Source organism: Rousettus aegyptiacus, unplaced genomic scaffold, assembly GCF_014176215.1.
Source record: "Rousettus aegyptiacus isolate mRouAeg1 unplaced genomic scaffold, mRouAeg1.p scaffold_m13_p_4, whole genome shotgun sequence".
In the NCBI taxonomy this organism is placed as follows: Eukaryota; Metazoa; Chordata; class Mammalia; order Chiroptera; family Pteropodidae; genus Rousettus; species Rousettus aegyptiacus.
Window position 1 is genome coordinate 84,166,658 of NW_023416307.1, and position 15,317 is coordinate 84,181,974.

At 32.5% G+C, this 15,317-nt stretch overlaps 1 protein-coding gene across 12 annotated transcripts in view; it reads left to right on the top strand.

Moving 5' to 3' along the window:
• ROBO1 (roundabout guidance receptor 1) overlaps positions 1-15,317 on the top strand; it is a 1,005,278-nt gene that overhangs the window by 859,596 nt on the left and 130,365 nt on the right. For all 12 annotated transcript variants that reach the window (XM_036218858.1, XM_036218857.1, XM_036218860.1 and 9 more), the window contains one exon: positions 10,577-10,734. In XM_036218858.1, coding sequence (XP_036074751.1) covers positions 10,577-10,734 — 158 coding nt within the window. The remainder of the gene's footprint in view (positions 1-10,576; positions 10,735-15,317) is intronic.

Genomic DNA, 15,317 nt, shown 5'->3' on the forward strand with positions numbered 1-15,317 from the left:
GTGGCCTTGATTGTAATAGGGATGAATTGCTAACTTGTTATCTCAAAGCTGAGGACTAGATTAGTGACTATGGGGCTTTTATTTAGAGCAGTGGTTTTCAAACCATAATACCTGTACATTTCAAAGGTGTGCAGAAACATAGTTGTTTGGCATTTTCCAAAGTCTCACTCTTTCTATATGTCCTTCCTAAAGGTTATGTGCCTGCACATGTCTTGCTGTGGAATTCCCCTTTCCCATCTCTTTTTCTCTTCAGCCTTCTTTCACTTTATAGAAGAAGGACACAGTGTTCAGACACCAGAATATCTCTATGGTGCACCTGCAGAGGAGTAAAAACCCAGGGTGGCAAACACCAGAGAAGTTCCTTATTTTGGAAGCTGAGAATTGTGGTAGGCAGATCAATAAACAACAATAACTCTGTCAAGCATAAAAGCATATTGTATGAGGCTAAAATTGGGTGACAATTGGAATGGACATACAAGTTCCCAGAAAAAAATGAATAATAAAATTTACAACTTAAAGAGCTTATACATATGTTTAAATGGAACATTGTGGGCATGAACTTAATGGTGGCTTTTATTCATCAGATGCACTTAGAAGAGGCAAAAGAGTTCTATTTTGAATTTGATGTCTGTGATATGCCAGACATATTAAATTTTATAACCATATAAACTTTTAAATATCGGTTTTGAAGTAAGAGTTCATGTTCTTTCAAATTATTGGAGGGGACACCAATAAAAGGTTTGTGAGGACCAATGAATTAGGCTTTTTCAGGTACAGTAGCCAACAACACACAAAGGTTTCTTAATATCTAGAAGAGTTACGATTTTTTAAAAAAGTATTATAAAGTATTTTTTTTAGCTGCTCTGATCCAGAACCTTTGGGAAGAAACTTTGACCAGGAGGCTTTATCATTGCCTCTCTGACAGGGGTGGCCCTCCAGAACTTGGATTAGCTTCCTAGATTGCTGATTGCATGTGCTTTGCATATAGTAAACTCACTTGGCATTTACGACTGAAGTTCAGGTATAGAGCTGTGGAAATGTGCTTTGTGTAACAAGGAATCATCCTCCATTCTAAAATTTCCATTTACATGATCTGACATAAAAATAGGAGCACACACCCAAATAACACTTAGCAATGATTTGTAATTCAATATTTTTATTTTGAAAAAGCATTATTTATGTATTTTTATCATCTTCAATATTTTCTTTTCTCTTTTGCTTCTAATACTTCCTGAGGAGGCATAAATTTTACATTGTATAAAATAGAGTTTTACTGGTAAAGATACCATTTTTAATAAGTTATAAAATGATTTGCTTTTCTATTAGTTTACTTCTTACTACCTTTAGTGAGGGCTTATTAGCATGACTCCTGTTATCAGCAGAAGGAGGTTTTAAACTTTGCCAGAGAGCTGGAGGCTGAAAGAACCTTCCCAAGGGCTGTGTTAAATTTGTTAGGAAAAGGCAGCTCAGCACAGCTACACAATTGCGCATTTGTGATGTTCCTTTGAGATTGAAAACTGTTACACACTTGACATTATTATTCTAAAGCCTCTGGACAGATTGTGATAGGAAAAGATACAAGGAATTAATAGATCTGAAAGTTATGTTGGGGAATAGTAACAGTGATTTAGGGCAGTTTGTCACCAATTAAAGACCCTTTGTTTAGTTGATGTGTCTGTGTGTGCTATTTAGACTTATTTATTTATTTCCTATCACTTAAATGTTCCTTTTAGTTGGTGGGAGGAATGTTATAATTGACATTTTAATTATGCTGCACAAAAATACCTTAGTCAGAATTGTTTTGTTTTGTTTTAATCCAATAGCTATTTTCTCTGGCTCTTCCCAATTACCAGGGAGGTTTTAACAAGATCATTTTAAATAGGATTTTTCTCCCTTGAGACTGCCATTAGATTCTCCATAAAATGTGAGAACTCCCTTTAACCTTTCTCCTGTTTGGATACTGGTATCTTGGGCTTGAGAGGATAAAGAAACATGTGATTCTTTTGTTTGTTTTTTTTACAACCACCTTTGTTTCCAAGCAAACATTTTGATCAGAAAACATTCTTATCTTCTCAGGCACTTTAAAATATATATGTCTTTATGAAAGCAATGTATGAAAACAATTATTTGAAGAATGTAATGGGTGGATAATTTTCCAGTAAGCCAGTATTAAATATTTACTTCTGATTCTCTTAATCAAGGTGTGGTAATCTGATCAAGGAGATGCTGTTAACCAGGGTAATCTGATCAAGGATATGCTAATGAAAACTGTTAACCAGGGTGTGGTGATCAGCTCAGGGATGTGCTGGTGGCTATATAAACTGCCTCTTCTGGGAGCTTGGGGCTGATCTCTTCTAACCCTGCGTGATAGAGAGTCAGTCTCTGGCCGGCTAATAAAGGCTCACAATTCATCTCAGTTGGCTCCGTGGGTCTTGGATTTGATCGCACCCCAACAAGATCTATTTCTAACATTAACTCATTGTATAACCTTGAGTCCTTTTAGCTTTTGACATCAGGTCTTCATTTGCAATTGGGGATGGGGATGGAAGTGGGGGAGTTTGTACTTAGATTATATAAAATTATGATTTTATAAACAAAATTATGATTTTATAAACAAAGGCATTATTTTAAATGTGAGGAACGAAGAAGTCCACATTTCATTTCAATATGATAATGAAAGCTGGATGCATCTTAAAATGGCACCAAAGGGGATTTATCCTGTATACCACCAAGGAGGCACGCAGGGTCTGAATATCTGTCTCCTAGAGCAGGGGTCCCCAAACCCCAGGCCACAGATCGTTACTGATCCCATGACTGTTAGGAACTGGGCCATGCAGCAGGAGGTGAGCAGTGATTGAAGCTTCATCTGTATTTGCAGCCACTCCACAGTGCTGGCATCAACGCCTCAGCTCCACCTCAGATCATCATACATTAGATTCTCATAGGAGCAGCAGTCCCTGGTGCCAAAAAGGCAGGGGACAACAGTCCGAGATGGCCAATAGAGTTTAGTACTAAAGGCGCAGGTTTCGGTATTCAACTAAATTCACATGCAGAGCCCAAATTTACCACTTACTAGCTGCATACAGTATAGCTATAAGTGCTAGGGAAATTTAAACTCTCATTTGTCAATTTAACACTAGACTTGAATTTTTCTTCAGGATAGCCCCAGATCAGGAAGTGAAAGAATATCCTCTTTATCTGTTTTGCATATTAAACTTTTAAATATGCAAACTATCTAAAATGTCAGTTGAACAAAGCATTCTGTGAAAAAAAAAAGGAAAAAAAAGAGAGGAAAAAACCCCTGAAATAAGTGCTTTGAAAGCAGACATCTGTGTCTTGTATCTTATTAGCCATAACCTCCAAATACACCTAGCACTTTTATTGAATGAATAAATGAGTTAATCACTAATAAATCCTATTGAGTTGACGATTGAGCATTTTTCCAGGGAACTTTATTATGTCTTAGAGTTTATAAACGTCTGACAATATGAACTCTCCGATTATTCTAGTCATGTAATAACATTTAATATGTCATCGGTTCTCTTATACTTAAATAATAAATTAAGCTTAATCTTTGGCAATTCTGAGAAATGCCTTCTAGTGTTCTGAGTTGTTTTTAGTCTCAGAATAAAATGACTGAGATTCTACTCTAATTTTTCCATTAATGTGGATGTCATTACAGTATATAAGTTATTAGTGATAATGTGTATATATATATATATATAATACATATCACACATATACATGCATATATAACCACATTTGTATATACGTGTATATAATCAACATACATTGATTTTGTTCCAATTTTTCAATTAAAATTATATGAAATGATATATTCATAAATAGATTTTATATTATCCCTATATACTCAAATCATGCCATATATATGTGTATATATATAATTATATTAATATTATATTCTTATTCTTTCTCATGGGAGGATTTATTTGTATATTGTCCATTCGCTCTCCTATACCTTAAAAATGAAATGTTCAGTTACTTAAATAAAAAACCTAAGTATCATTGTTGGTGTCTTTATCTCTGTCAGTTCAACCTGTCCAGAAGTCATTTTGATTTTTACCTCCAATATACACCTCTACTCTGCCTCCCTTTGCACGAAATCCAGTATCATCATACTAGTATAAAACCATCTTCATTTACCCTTTAATTACTGCTTATAGTCTTCTAATTGGACTCTCCTCTTCCATTCTTATGTCCCTCTCCTTTTTATTCACAGAAGAGCCATAATGAATATTTAAATATGATAATTCCATTATGAGGCAGCTGTGTTTAAAAGCCACTGAAGTGGTTTCCCATGGGAATAAAAATAAAAGGTGACCCTTTATCACCGCTGCTGTGTGCAGGGGCAAATCTGGCCTCTACCTCCTCTGCCAACCTCCTGTTGCATTGCTGTCAACCTGTCCCACTGCACAGGGTCCAAGTCTTTTCAAGTTCATTTACTGTACTAAGTTTTTTCTTCAACTGGATTATTTCCTCTGCCTGCAATGCACTTTTCTTGGATAACTTGTACTCAGTTTTCAAGCTTCAGCCTAACTTTTATTTCCTGTGTACCCTCACCAACAAGCTAAATTAAGTTCCTTGTTAGTTTCTTGTACAGCATCCATCCATTTCCTTAATGGCATGTATCACAATTATAATTTTATATTTATGTGGCTGTTTATTTTAATATTATCTGTTTACTCCCCTATACCTTGAGCACTATAAGCAAGGGACGGCATGCCTATCATAGTTCTGTTTCATACATACCTAGCACACAGTAGGTATGACATGAAAATTGACTGAAAGTCTACTATGTCTTGGGCCTTGTTCTGGACACTGGATATATAGTGATAAAGACAAACTCCCTGTTCTCATGGAGCTGACATATGAAGACAAAGAACCAGACGATAAATACATAAGTATATTTCTTTGATAAAGACTCTCTTAGTGCCCTGTACTAAATAGAAAGTTAGATTTTATAAAAGAAAGACTACATGCCTGTCTTACCCCAATCAGTGTCCCATAGCTCAGATAGCCTCATGTGTCTATGTTTCTTTTTAACCCCGCCAGGCTACTCCTGAGTGTGACTTTTGCTCTGGCACTGAGAAACCCTCATCAATGGTATTCTTTGTCCTCCTTCCCATTTGTACTGGCAGCTGAAAAATTTGGCAATTCCTTACATCGTGAGTAATAGTAATACTTCTTCTCAGATGTAATGCACCATATAAATGGCAAGTCCTGTACAAACACCAAATAATTAGTCTTCATAATAACCCTAGCAAGATATAGTCTAAAACCTTCTGTTTTATATGGAAATAAGTGAGTCACTGTGACTAAAATCACAGCATAGCTGAAGGCTACGAGTTGTGATTCTGAAATTTCTGACTTCTGGTTTTTGATTCCTAAATAAATATATTTACAAATAATACCTTATAAAATGGCGTTTTACAAATGCTACATTTTTATTAATAAATTTGTTTAATTTATAGTTTAGTTTAAAGTATATAAAATGCAAACATCTAGTAAGCTACTGACATCTTTAAGTTAGAATGTGTGATTTTAGCAACTTGACTTACTTTGGCAGTACATTTTTTTATGATCTCCCAGACTTCAAGTCTCTCAAATATTAACTATATAAATGTTGATTCTTATTGATGTAAACATTTCTCTGAAATACATTACAGATTTCAACTTAAATCTAGTATGCCAAACTTACCTTCCTTTTGTCTTTATAACTTAATGTTGTTGCAATAAACACAAGAGAATGTCTTATAGTGTTGTTGATACCTTAAGTGAAATAATTAAACCATGAAACATCGGCTGCAGATAGCCATGAGGGCTTTTCATAGAAAGCACCATTATGGTGTCCATGTTTCTGTAAAAAGTAAATGTGGTCTAAGCTTGGGCCCAGTTTAGAAGTACTTCTTACCATTAAAAGACCAGCAGAACACAGGCATATGACTGTGTTTACATAAGCTTGCTCCTGCATAGTATGTTAATTTAAGAAACAAATAAATTGTTATTAATTACTTTTATTCTGCTAATAGCTTCTCCTTCTTTTTGCAGTGTTCTATATTCATGTTAAGGATGAGTAATCTTTAACGTTCATCAATACTATGTATAATTTTGGGGGGAAAATAGCACTTTCCTAGTGTAGTGCATAAGAGGTTCGTGAAATCTTCAAAGCTCTAGTAGTTAAGAAAATAAGTGCTTTTACTAGCATATTTTCTTCCAAGATTTGAACCACAGCATAATTTAAGGTTTAAAAATAAAGTTGCATACTATATAAAAAAAAAGAAAATGTTAAATAGAAGATGACATAATTATTGAAGAGCTGTCAGATTTTAAAAAGTGAATATGTATTTTTAGGAAATGGTCATGATTAAATTATAGGTTTATATAGAATTGATGTTTGCATGCATCATTTTAAAAATCTAATTCCTTAGCCTTAGAAGATGATGTCATATGTGGAGAATACCTCATGGAATATTATTTTACATGTTATCATTTTAGTTTTCAGTAGGTTAAGGTATATTTCTGTAAATACATTTTTTTTGTTGGAATGGTTTAAAAAGTTTGAAATTATTATTTATTTTAAGAAATGTTAAAGAATTTTGAATACATCTGTATCCCAGATAACACTGCTGTTCTGGAGAATGTTGTGAGCTTACTGGTGGGAATGTAAATAGTTATAAAAGCCTTTATGATATACTTTTTTATCTAGCCCCCAAAACATATTTCTTAATACAAAATAACTACAGTAAAACCCTATTGTTTTGCCATTTTTTTGACAACATGAAGATTAATGTTGTTTCTTGATAGACATCAGCATTTATGTAAACTTCACTGCAAGGAAAATACCAAATTTATAGCATAGGTGTCAGGTACAAAGTATATGTTCAGTACAGATGTGTTGAATGAAAGAATGGTATTTTGAAATTAGATAATATTTATTTATGTCAGCATGTAAATGGGCCTTTAGATAGAGAATTAAAAGTATCATAGAAGTGATTAATATGTTCCCTGCTCAAAATTAAAGACTAGGTGAGTTATTAGTAATTTTGAAAGCTTCAAGTGGCACATTGTAACAGATTTTTCCTGTTACTGATTCTATAAAGTGTCTTTGGAAATAGACTTCATTCATTTTTCTTTGAGAATATACTTCTTCATCTATTTTTCCTCTAGTATACTTTATTTTGAAAGGATTGTATTGATTATTTTTCATTTCCACAGTTGACAGCTTACTACTATTGGCTGCATGATTTTGTTGACAAGAGTAATCTTTTAAGTAGGGAAAAAAAAAATCCTAGGGCTGCATATTATCTTCCTTGGTTTTTCGAAAGATACCCAGTTCTAATAAAAGTGCCCATATTTAATTAAAACACTTATTACTGTGCAGTTTATTTTTAGTCATTTTATTGTTGAAATAAAGCAGAATCATTGAGAAGAGTTAGCACATCATACATAATCCGAATGATGAATTGTAATTCTTAACATGCCACTGAAAGTTTGAAGTGGCCTCTTCCAAAATGGAAACATCTGAGAAAATACAAGAATGCAAAATATATTCAAAGATAGCCAGCTCACTTTCAGAAGAGGCGTTCCTCACTCAGCTTTTCTAATGGAAAAAAGGTGAAATATTAATTGTGTCATGAATTTAGAATTGTGAACATTATGTCAAGATAAAACCAGATAGGTGGGCAAGTTGATAGAGAAGGATCCTTGGTGGACTGGGGATCTGTGTTCTGGCTTTGCTGCTAAATATTTACAAATTCCTCATTCATAAAATGAAATGAATAAATTCACTTTATCATAACCTTGCTATGAGGACTAAACGAGTAGGCACTTGCATTTTTTTTTTATGTAGTAAATGTTCAATAAGCATCTGCCATTGCTAAATTACTATTATTATTATTATTATTATTGCTAACGTTATCATCATCATTATTATGTTTATGATGTGCTCCTCTCCCCTCCCAAAGAGGCTTAAATTAACCACTTTTCAAAAGAAAAAGTTTGTATCACACATCACTCAGGCCCTTCACTGCACTGAGATTCTATGATTCGTGAAGCTGAAAGCATTTTATTTCACAGATGTTCACCACATGATTAAGGAACAAAATTAATTTTAGGAGCACTCGAGCCTTACCAAAACTAAGTAATCATAAAACTGCAGTATCCCGATGTGTGATCACTGAACATCAAGCCTTCTCCAATAATGAAGTGGATTTGTTGGAAATACAATGGATTAGATAAGGGAATTGCATTTTACAGTAAAATGGGACATGGTTTAAAAACGAAAAGAGCACCGTATTGGAAATCGGAATCTATGTTTTTTCCAGTCTCTTTCTGACAGTTAACACAAGCTAATAACGTTTCTCAGAAGGCAGTTGCCTCTATTTCCGGAGATGGAATACATGTTGTCAAGGACCCTTCCCTACCTGTTCATAATTTTATGTTTTATTTAGTTCTAAAATTTTCCACAGGACTCATTCTCTGTAGTACTCGAAAAAATTTATCTAACATTTTTTTGTCCACTTTGTGCCTTTCTTCTCAACATCACCAAAATAAATTGCAAAGTTGCCACTGCATTTTAGAATCTTTTTCTGAAAACATGGTTATTTATTCTGAGAATTGTATTAAAATTGATATCTAGCTTTTCAGAAAGATACATGATTATATGTTTTGTTTTGTTTTAAAGGATAACTTTTAGTTAAACACTTTTTAGACAAAAATTTTAGGAGATTAAAAGATTCAATGAAGTATATGCTTTTATTTAATGTACAGAATGAAAAACATGGAGAAACAGTTGAGACAAATTACATGTACCAAACTAAACGAGAAACAATTACATAAATATGGAATAAATATAATATTAGAAAGGTTGGTGCTTTTTTTATCAACATTCTAGATGATATCTAGAATATATTACATTTGTTATTAATATTAAATCTTTTCAAAAGTTAGTTACAGATTTTAGAGTTGCATATTATCCATTTTATTTCATACTATCAAAATATACACGTTGATTGATAGAGATGCTAGAGAAAAGGTTTTTTCAAAAGCATCCATATCTGAGAAAGTATATAGATGTTATTGGTTTTTCTGCCAAGATACTGTCAGTCATTTGAATTAAATTTTTAATTATTTAAATATACACATAATTTAAGAAAGTGGATAATTTAACTAAAAGTTCAAATCATTTTATAATGTGACATATACTATTTTTTCCCCAAAGGAAATGTTCAGGAGAAGGAAGAAAAGTTGCTTTTATAGAAAAGAGAAAAAAATCTTAAATTCATAACTGTATGCAGGGTTGCCTGTAGCCATAGGCAATACTAGAGTTTTATGCTTTACAGCTGCAAAAATAATTACATGAACGTTATCTAAGCAACAATCTTTAATGGATTACATTTTGTTAGCTTTTCATTATATACTGAAAAATTCAAATAATATAGTAAATTGGAAAGAAATTTTGATTTATCTGACTTAGACCTTTGATATTTTTGAAACACATTTTATTAGTCATTGGTTTATTTAAAATACGATCTAAATTTATAAATAAGATATCATGTTACGATTGGTTCTAAGCTCACCAAGTAGAAAGATTGTATGAATTATTTATTTTTATTTGAAAAGTATTTTACTTTTGCATTTCTCAAGGGTGTTAAAAATTTTCAGAGATATTATCTTAGATTAATAATATGATCCTGTAAAGGCACACACTGTTAAGGTCCGTTTCATTTGCTTTTTCTATAAACTTTACATTTTAATTGTGGTATATTCATACCACCTAATCATAACATAAGTTTATAAATAGTGAAAGTCTTTATACTGTTTTTTTTTATTATGCATTAACAGCAGTTCAATAAAGATTAACTTTTGTGTCTATGTATTTTATTAATCGAAGTTAGAATTACAGCAGTGTGGTGTGATCATGTTTCCTTTTCTGTTTCCTTTTACTTTTCTTTCCAAAGACGAGGACATAAGTCTTCTCTTTGAAGTAGCATTTTCCAAGCGTTCACATGATCATAGTGTACCCAAGTTGTCTCAATATGCAGATTAAAAACCAGTTTTGTTTGAGTGGATATTAAGGTTTACTCAGATCTTTGCACATATTTAGTTGGTATAGAGGAAGGAAAAGTAGAACATTGCAACTGAAAAATATAGGATTTTGTAAATTCATTTAATAATAGAAAGCATCATCCCAACGTGTCGTGTAAGTAAAAGGAGGATTCAGTTATATTCATTAGCACATAGATGAGAAAATGTAGGCAGTTCGCAGAGAAGAAATGCAAGTTAAAGTTAAGTTAGACGTTAACCATGAAAGCACTAAGCAGCAAAATTCACTTGCACACTGGTCTATGAAAATATCAAATTATCCCTGTTGTGTATATCGAATGTCAGATATCTTTATTGAATTGCATGTGTCTGTATGTAGACATAAATTCTGCAAAATGCGTCGAGGTGGCTATTAGTAGCAGTTTATTATAACTGTCTTTTTTGCTGAATTTCTGTGATAAAGACTGTATATATCACTACTGAGTGTGATGATTTAATCTTGTTGCTGCAGTACTGCGGGATGACTTCAGACAAAATCCTTCCGATGTCATGGTAGCAGTGGGAGAGCCTGCAGTGATGGAATGCCAGCCTCCACGAGGCCATCCTGAACCCACCATTTCGTGGAAGAAAGATGGTTCTCCATTGGATGATAAAGATGAAAGAATAACTGTGAGTACTTAATTCAGCTGTGGTGAACATTTATAAATCTACCATATGTATTTTCACCAAAGAAAGAGAAAAAGTGTTTGTTTTTTTTAAATAAATGGTTGCATTATATCCCATTTTTAATTTTTCTTTTAAGATAAATATATTTTAATTCTCTCAGTATTTACATGAAAATAAGTGAGAAAAATTCATTTCAGTTTAGAGAATAGTAAAAGAAAACTATAATTTCTAGGTTAATGTCTTAAAGTTAACACTTTTATGTGTGACTTAATTATTATCATCACTCAGGACATATTACATTTCTATCTGCTACAGTAAAAATTGTAAAAGAAACAAATAAACAAACAAACAAAAATCAGTAACTTATAAATTTCCAGAAGACCTCCTATGTCACTTCAGGATTTTTTTCTCTTTCTACTTTTTAAATTGTTTTTCTGTTCTATAGAGTTCAATACTGTTTCTGAAAAATAAAATCTTATCTGAATGATAGGTAGTGATGAATTTACTCATTTCAAAATAAAATTGTGTTGACTAGATTATTGGATTTCAAATTCTCATTGTGATACAAGGAGAGAAGCATGCTCTCTGTAGTAATTTGCATTTTCTTCTTGACATCAGTGATTCTGTAACTCATTTTTTTCTTCATATTTTCTTTTGTTAAGGAGTTTACTAAAGCACCTTAATAACTGAGCCCTCATTGATTCTATGATTATACAGTATCCCCCTTTATTATTTTCTTTGTTCTGTACACATTCTGTCTATTGTGAATTCATTGTCCAAGATTAAAAGTTCCTCAGGAGAATGTGTGTGTTAAGCATATAAGAACGAAGTTATAACACAGACCACATATTCCTAGTAAATGCTTACACTATTTATGAACAACCAATTAATAGATTATCATGAGAATTAAATAATGTAAAAAACAGAGAAAATTGCAGTAGATAAGGTTTTAAGGACCTTGAAAGAAAATCAAGTATTTTTCCTGATCTGAATTAGAATGAGTCTCTCAATGGATTTTTATAATTCTAAGAATTGGGGTAAGAATAACCTAGTTCTACTTTTAAGAGGTGCTGAAAAGTCTAATGACAAAGTAAACTATTTGTGAAAACACTGGTTTTGGGTAATGGAGTCCAGAGCACAGGAGAATGGAGAGTATAGGAACAAGAGCTTCTCTTATTAGTGATAACATCCTTTTTAGATTTATGCACAATTAAGATAGTATTTTCTCTTAAAAACATATTTTAAGACATTTTAAAGATCATTATTTTTAATTCCCAATTCCCTGAGCTAATGATTTAAACATGCTGAAACCATTGTTATTCATCTCCCTCATGTCTTCCCTGATTACCTATTTGTGTGTAATACAAATAAATGATAAAATTCTCAGTATTGTAAATATAGTATTAAATAACTACCAGTAAATGCCCTTCTGAAGTTTATATTCTGTGACTGAGTTTACATATAGAGCCAGAATAGATACTAATATCTAGTATGTTGGACTATAATAAGCCCTATAAAAATGAAGTAGTAAAGAAGTAGACATTAATTAGGATTGTGGTAGGATTTCAATTTTAAATAGGATAACCAGAGAATGCTCACATAAAGATCTAAAAATTGAGGGAGGGAAATACAGGTATCAGGGAAAATGTTCTAAGAAGACCAAACACTAAGTTTAAAGACCCTAAGGCAGGTCATACATACCTAGCACATTCAAAAAGGAGCAAAGTGGTGGTCAATGTGGGTTGAGTAGAGTGAGCAAAGTTGAGACTTGGAGGAGGTAGCATCGAGGGTAACAATTAGCCAGATCCTATAGGCCTTGTAAATAGTTTGGCTTTTCCCTTGAGTGAGGTGTAAAGCATCGGAGATTTCTCAACAGAATCCTCTGCTGTCTTCAGAACACACTGAAGGGTAATAATGGCAGAAGCAGGGAGACATGCTGGGAGCTTTTGCAGTAATCTAGGCAGGAGGAAAATAGTGGTTTGGACCAGTCTACTAGGATGAGAGTTAGTAAGGAGTGGTTAGGTTCTGGATGTGCTGTGAAGCAATAGCCATCAGAATGTACTAAAAGATTGGATGTGGCTAGTCAGAAAGAGATACAAGTCGAAGATTGCCTTACTTGATTGGTCTGAAAAGATAAAGATGCCATGAACTGAGATGTCATTAATTATAGGAGGAGAAAATTTGGGGTGGAAAGTATTGAGTGCTCAGTTATAAACATTGCAATTTTGAAATTCTTATTAGATATTCATGTGTAAATGTCAAAGAGGCAGTTAGAAACATGACTCAGAAATTCAGAGTTGAGGTTAAGCCTGCAGAAAAAATTGAGTTGAAGTAGATATAACAAGTACTTATTATTGTGCAATCCTTCCCTCATTCTGGGCAGATGAAAGACTCTACTTCCTAGCTTCCTTGCTGTAGGGCAGACCAATTTGACTAGTTCGGCTTCATGGGCTGTGAATAAGAATCAAATGCTACCAAGTGTGCCTCCAGCACTCTCTTTCCCATGTGGCATTCAAAGAGGCCGCATGTTTTAGGTAGTGCAACTCAGACATGGAGGCCACTCAAAGAGCCTGGGCCCCTGAGTCTTGTGTAGCAAAACTTTCCACCCTATTCTTTTGTCTTCTCATAATGGACACATAGAACAAATGAGAAATAAATCTTTGTCATGTTAAATCACAGACAATTTCTTTCCACAGACTAATGTAGCCTGTTCTGATGAAAATGGGAGTCATTAACACATACATATTATTTAAAAACAGGAGAATAGAATTTACCAGAAAGTTTTTGTTTTATGTGTATTTGTGCATTTTTTTGTGACGTTAACAGTTTAAATCCACTATGGTAAATTTGATTTTTTTAAAAAGCCTTGGAACATCCTATTGTGTTATATATGAATTAGAAAAAAATATTATGGTTTATGACAAAATGTTTACTTTACTGTAGGATCTTTGTTTACCTTCTGCTGCTTAGAGGGTAGCATACTGTAATTAAAAAGTACCAGTTCCCCAACATATTAGTAGTTTAGAATCAGTATTACAAGAACTGCCACCAATCAGGAATTAAACAATTTAAAGTTGTAATAACTTATAACTATGAAATGATGCCAAGATGTTAATGTATAAATAATTTTAAAATCATTTAGATGCTGCCAAAGTGATGATTCACGATAATGTTCCATATGCTAGGAAGTCGTAACATCTGAAACTTTTACTATTTCTGAGACCATCTGTGTGTTTTATATAAATTATGACTGTTAAACTCAAAAAACACTAGAGGTAAAAAGCACATTTGTATCTGCAGGGAAATGAATAGATTAAAAATCAACAGTTTGTGTTTAAAATTTAGATCATAATTGGTTTTGTTTTATTTTCCTCCTTCAGGCAAACTAAAATTGAGTAATTAAAACAAAAAGTTAAAACAGAAACAGAATGCCTGACATTATTTCCAATCCTTTTTTTTTAATTGAAAGTATTTTTTTTTATTTTGTAAATTCTTAAGAGATGTTGGTTATTATATATTTTATGTGTGTCTTCTTTCCTAAGCTGTGTTTTCAAATGACTGTTTTCATTTCTATGGTTAATGTATTTTGCCAAATGCGTTGAGTGTAGGCGAACAGAAATTAAAGCATGTAATATATTTATGAAAGACAAGTAAAGATTGCATGGTTATTGCTACAGTTCTGGTCATAGGAATTTCCAGAGTCCTTTAATGTGGTGGCTTTCTTTGTTGAAAATGTAAAGTATGACTCTCCCAGCTGTGAGAACAAAGACACACCCTATAAAAAAGGGAAAATATGTAATTGAATTGTAGCTGCACCTGTATTTTTTGATGTTGTCATTTCTCTTTACATTGACCTAGATTCTGAGCCAAATTTTAGATCTATAATGATTACAAACCAGGAATATGTAAATAGCATTTTCATGTTTTCCTAACTGACAGGAGAATCTTTTAGAACTCCTTTGGCACACATTTCTTAGAATAATTTGAAGGAAGCCTTAGATGATATTTGTCTCTAGTGTTCTTGCTTTCTTTTCTTTTTACCTAAACATGAATATTTATATTTAGAGCTAGAAATAGAAGTAGTTTAAATGGCAGGATTGATTAAATAGATTTACTTCAGATGTCTGAGACTTAGTCATAATCATTATTAATAAATGAAATTTTCTTATAGAGAGATGGATCAGAGGGCCAACGATTTTTTTTTTTTTTGATGTAGAACAACAGTCAGACATACCTGACAAAGAGCAATAGATTTATTTTATTTCATTACATCACTTTTTTGGAAATATTGTACTTAATGTTCAAAATTATTTTGTTAGTTGAGAAATTGAGAATATTAAGATTGGGGAGAAAAAATGTAATACTAAATATAGAAAAAAAAATCTGTTCAGTAGAAAAACTAAAATTGTCCTTGAATTAAAAAGATAAATACATTTGAAAGTAGATATCACAAATATGTTCCTAGATTATAAAAGACTTTAATTATGTATGAAGATGGTCAATAATAGGATTATGTTTAATAAAAGCTGCTAAACAGACTCCAAAAGTCCCAAGAAAAAAATTAGTATCATTTTGGATTTCTGAAT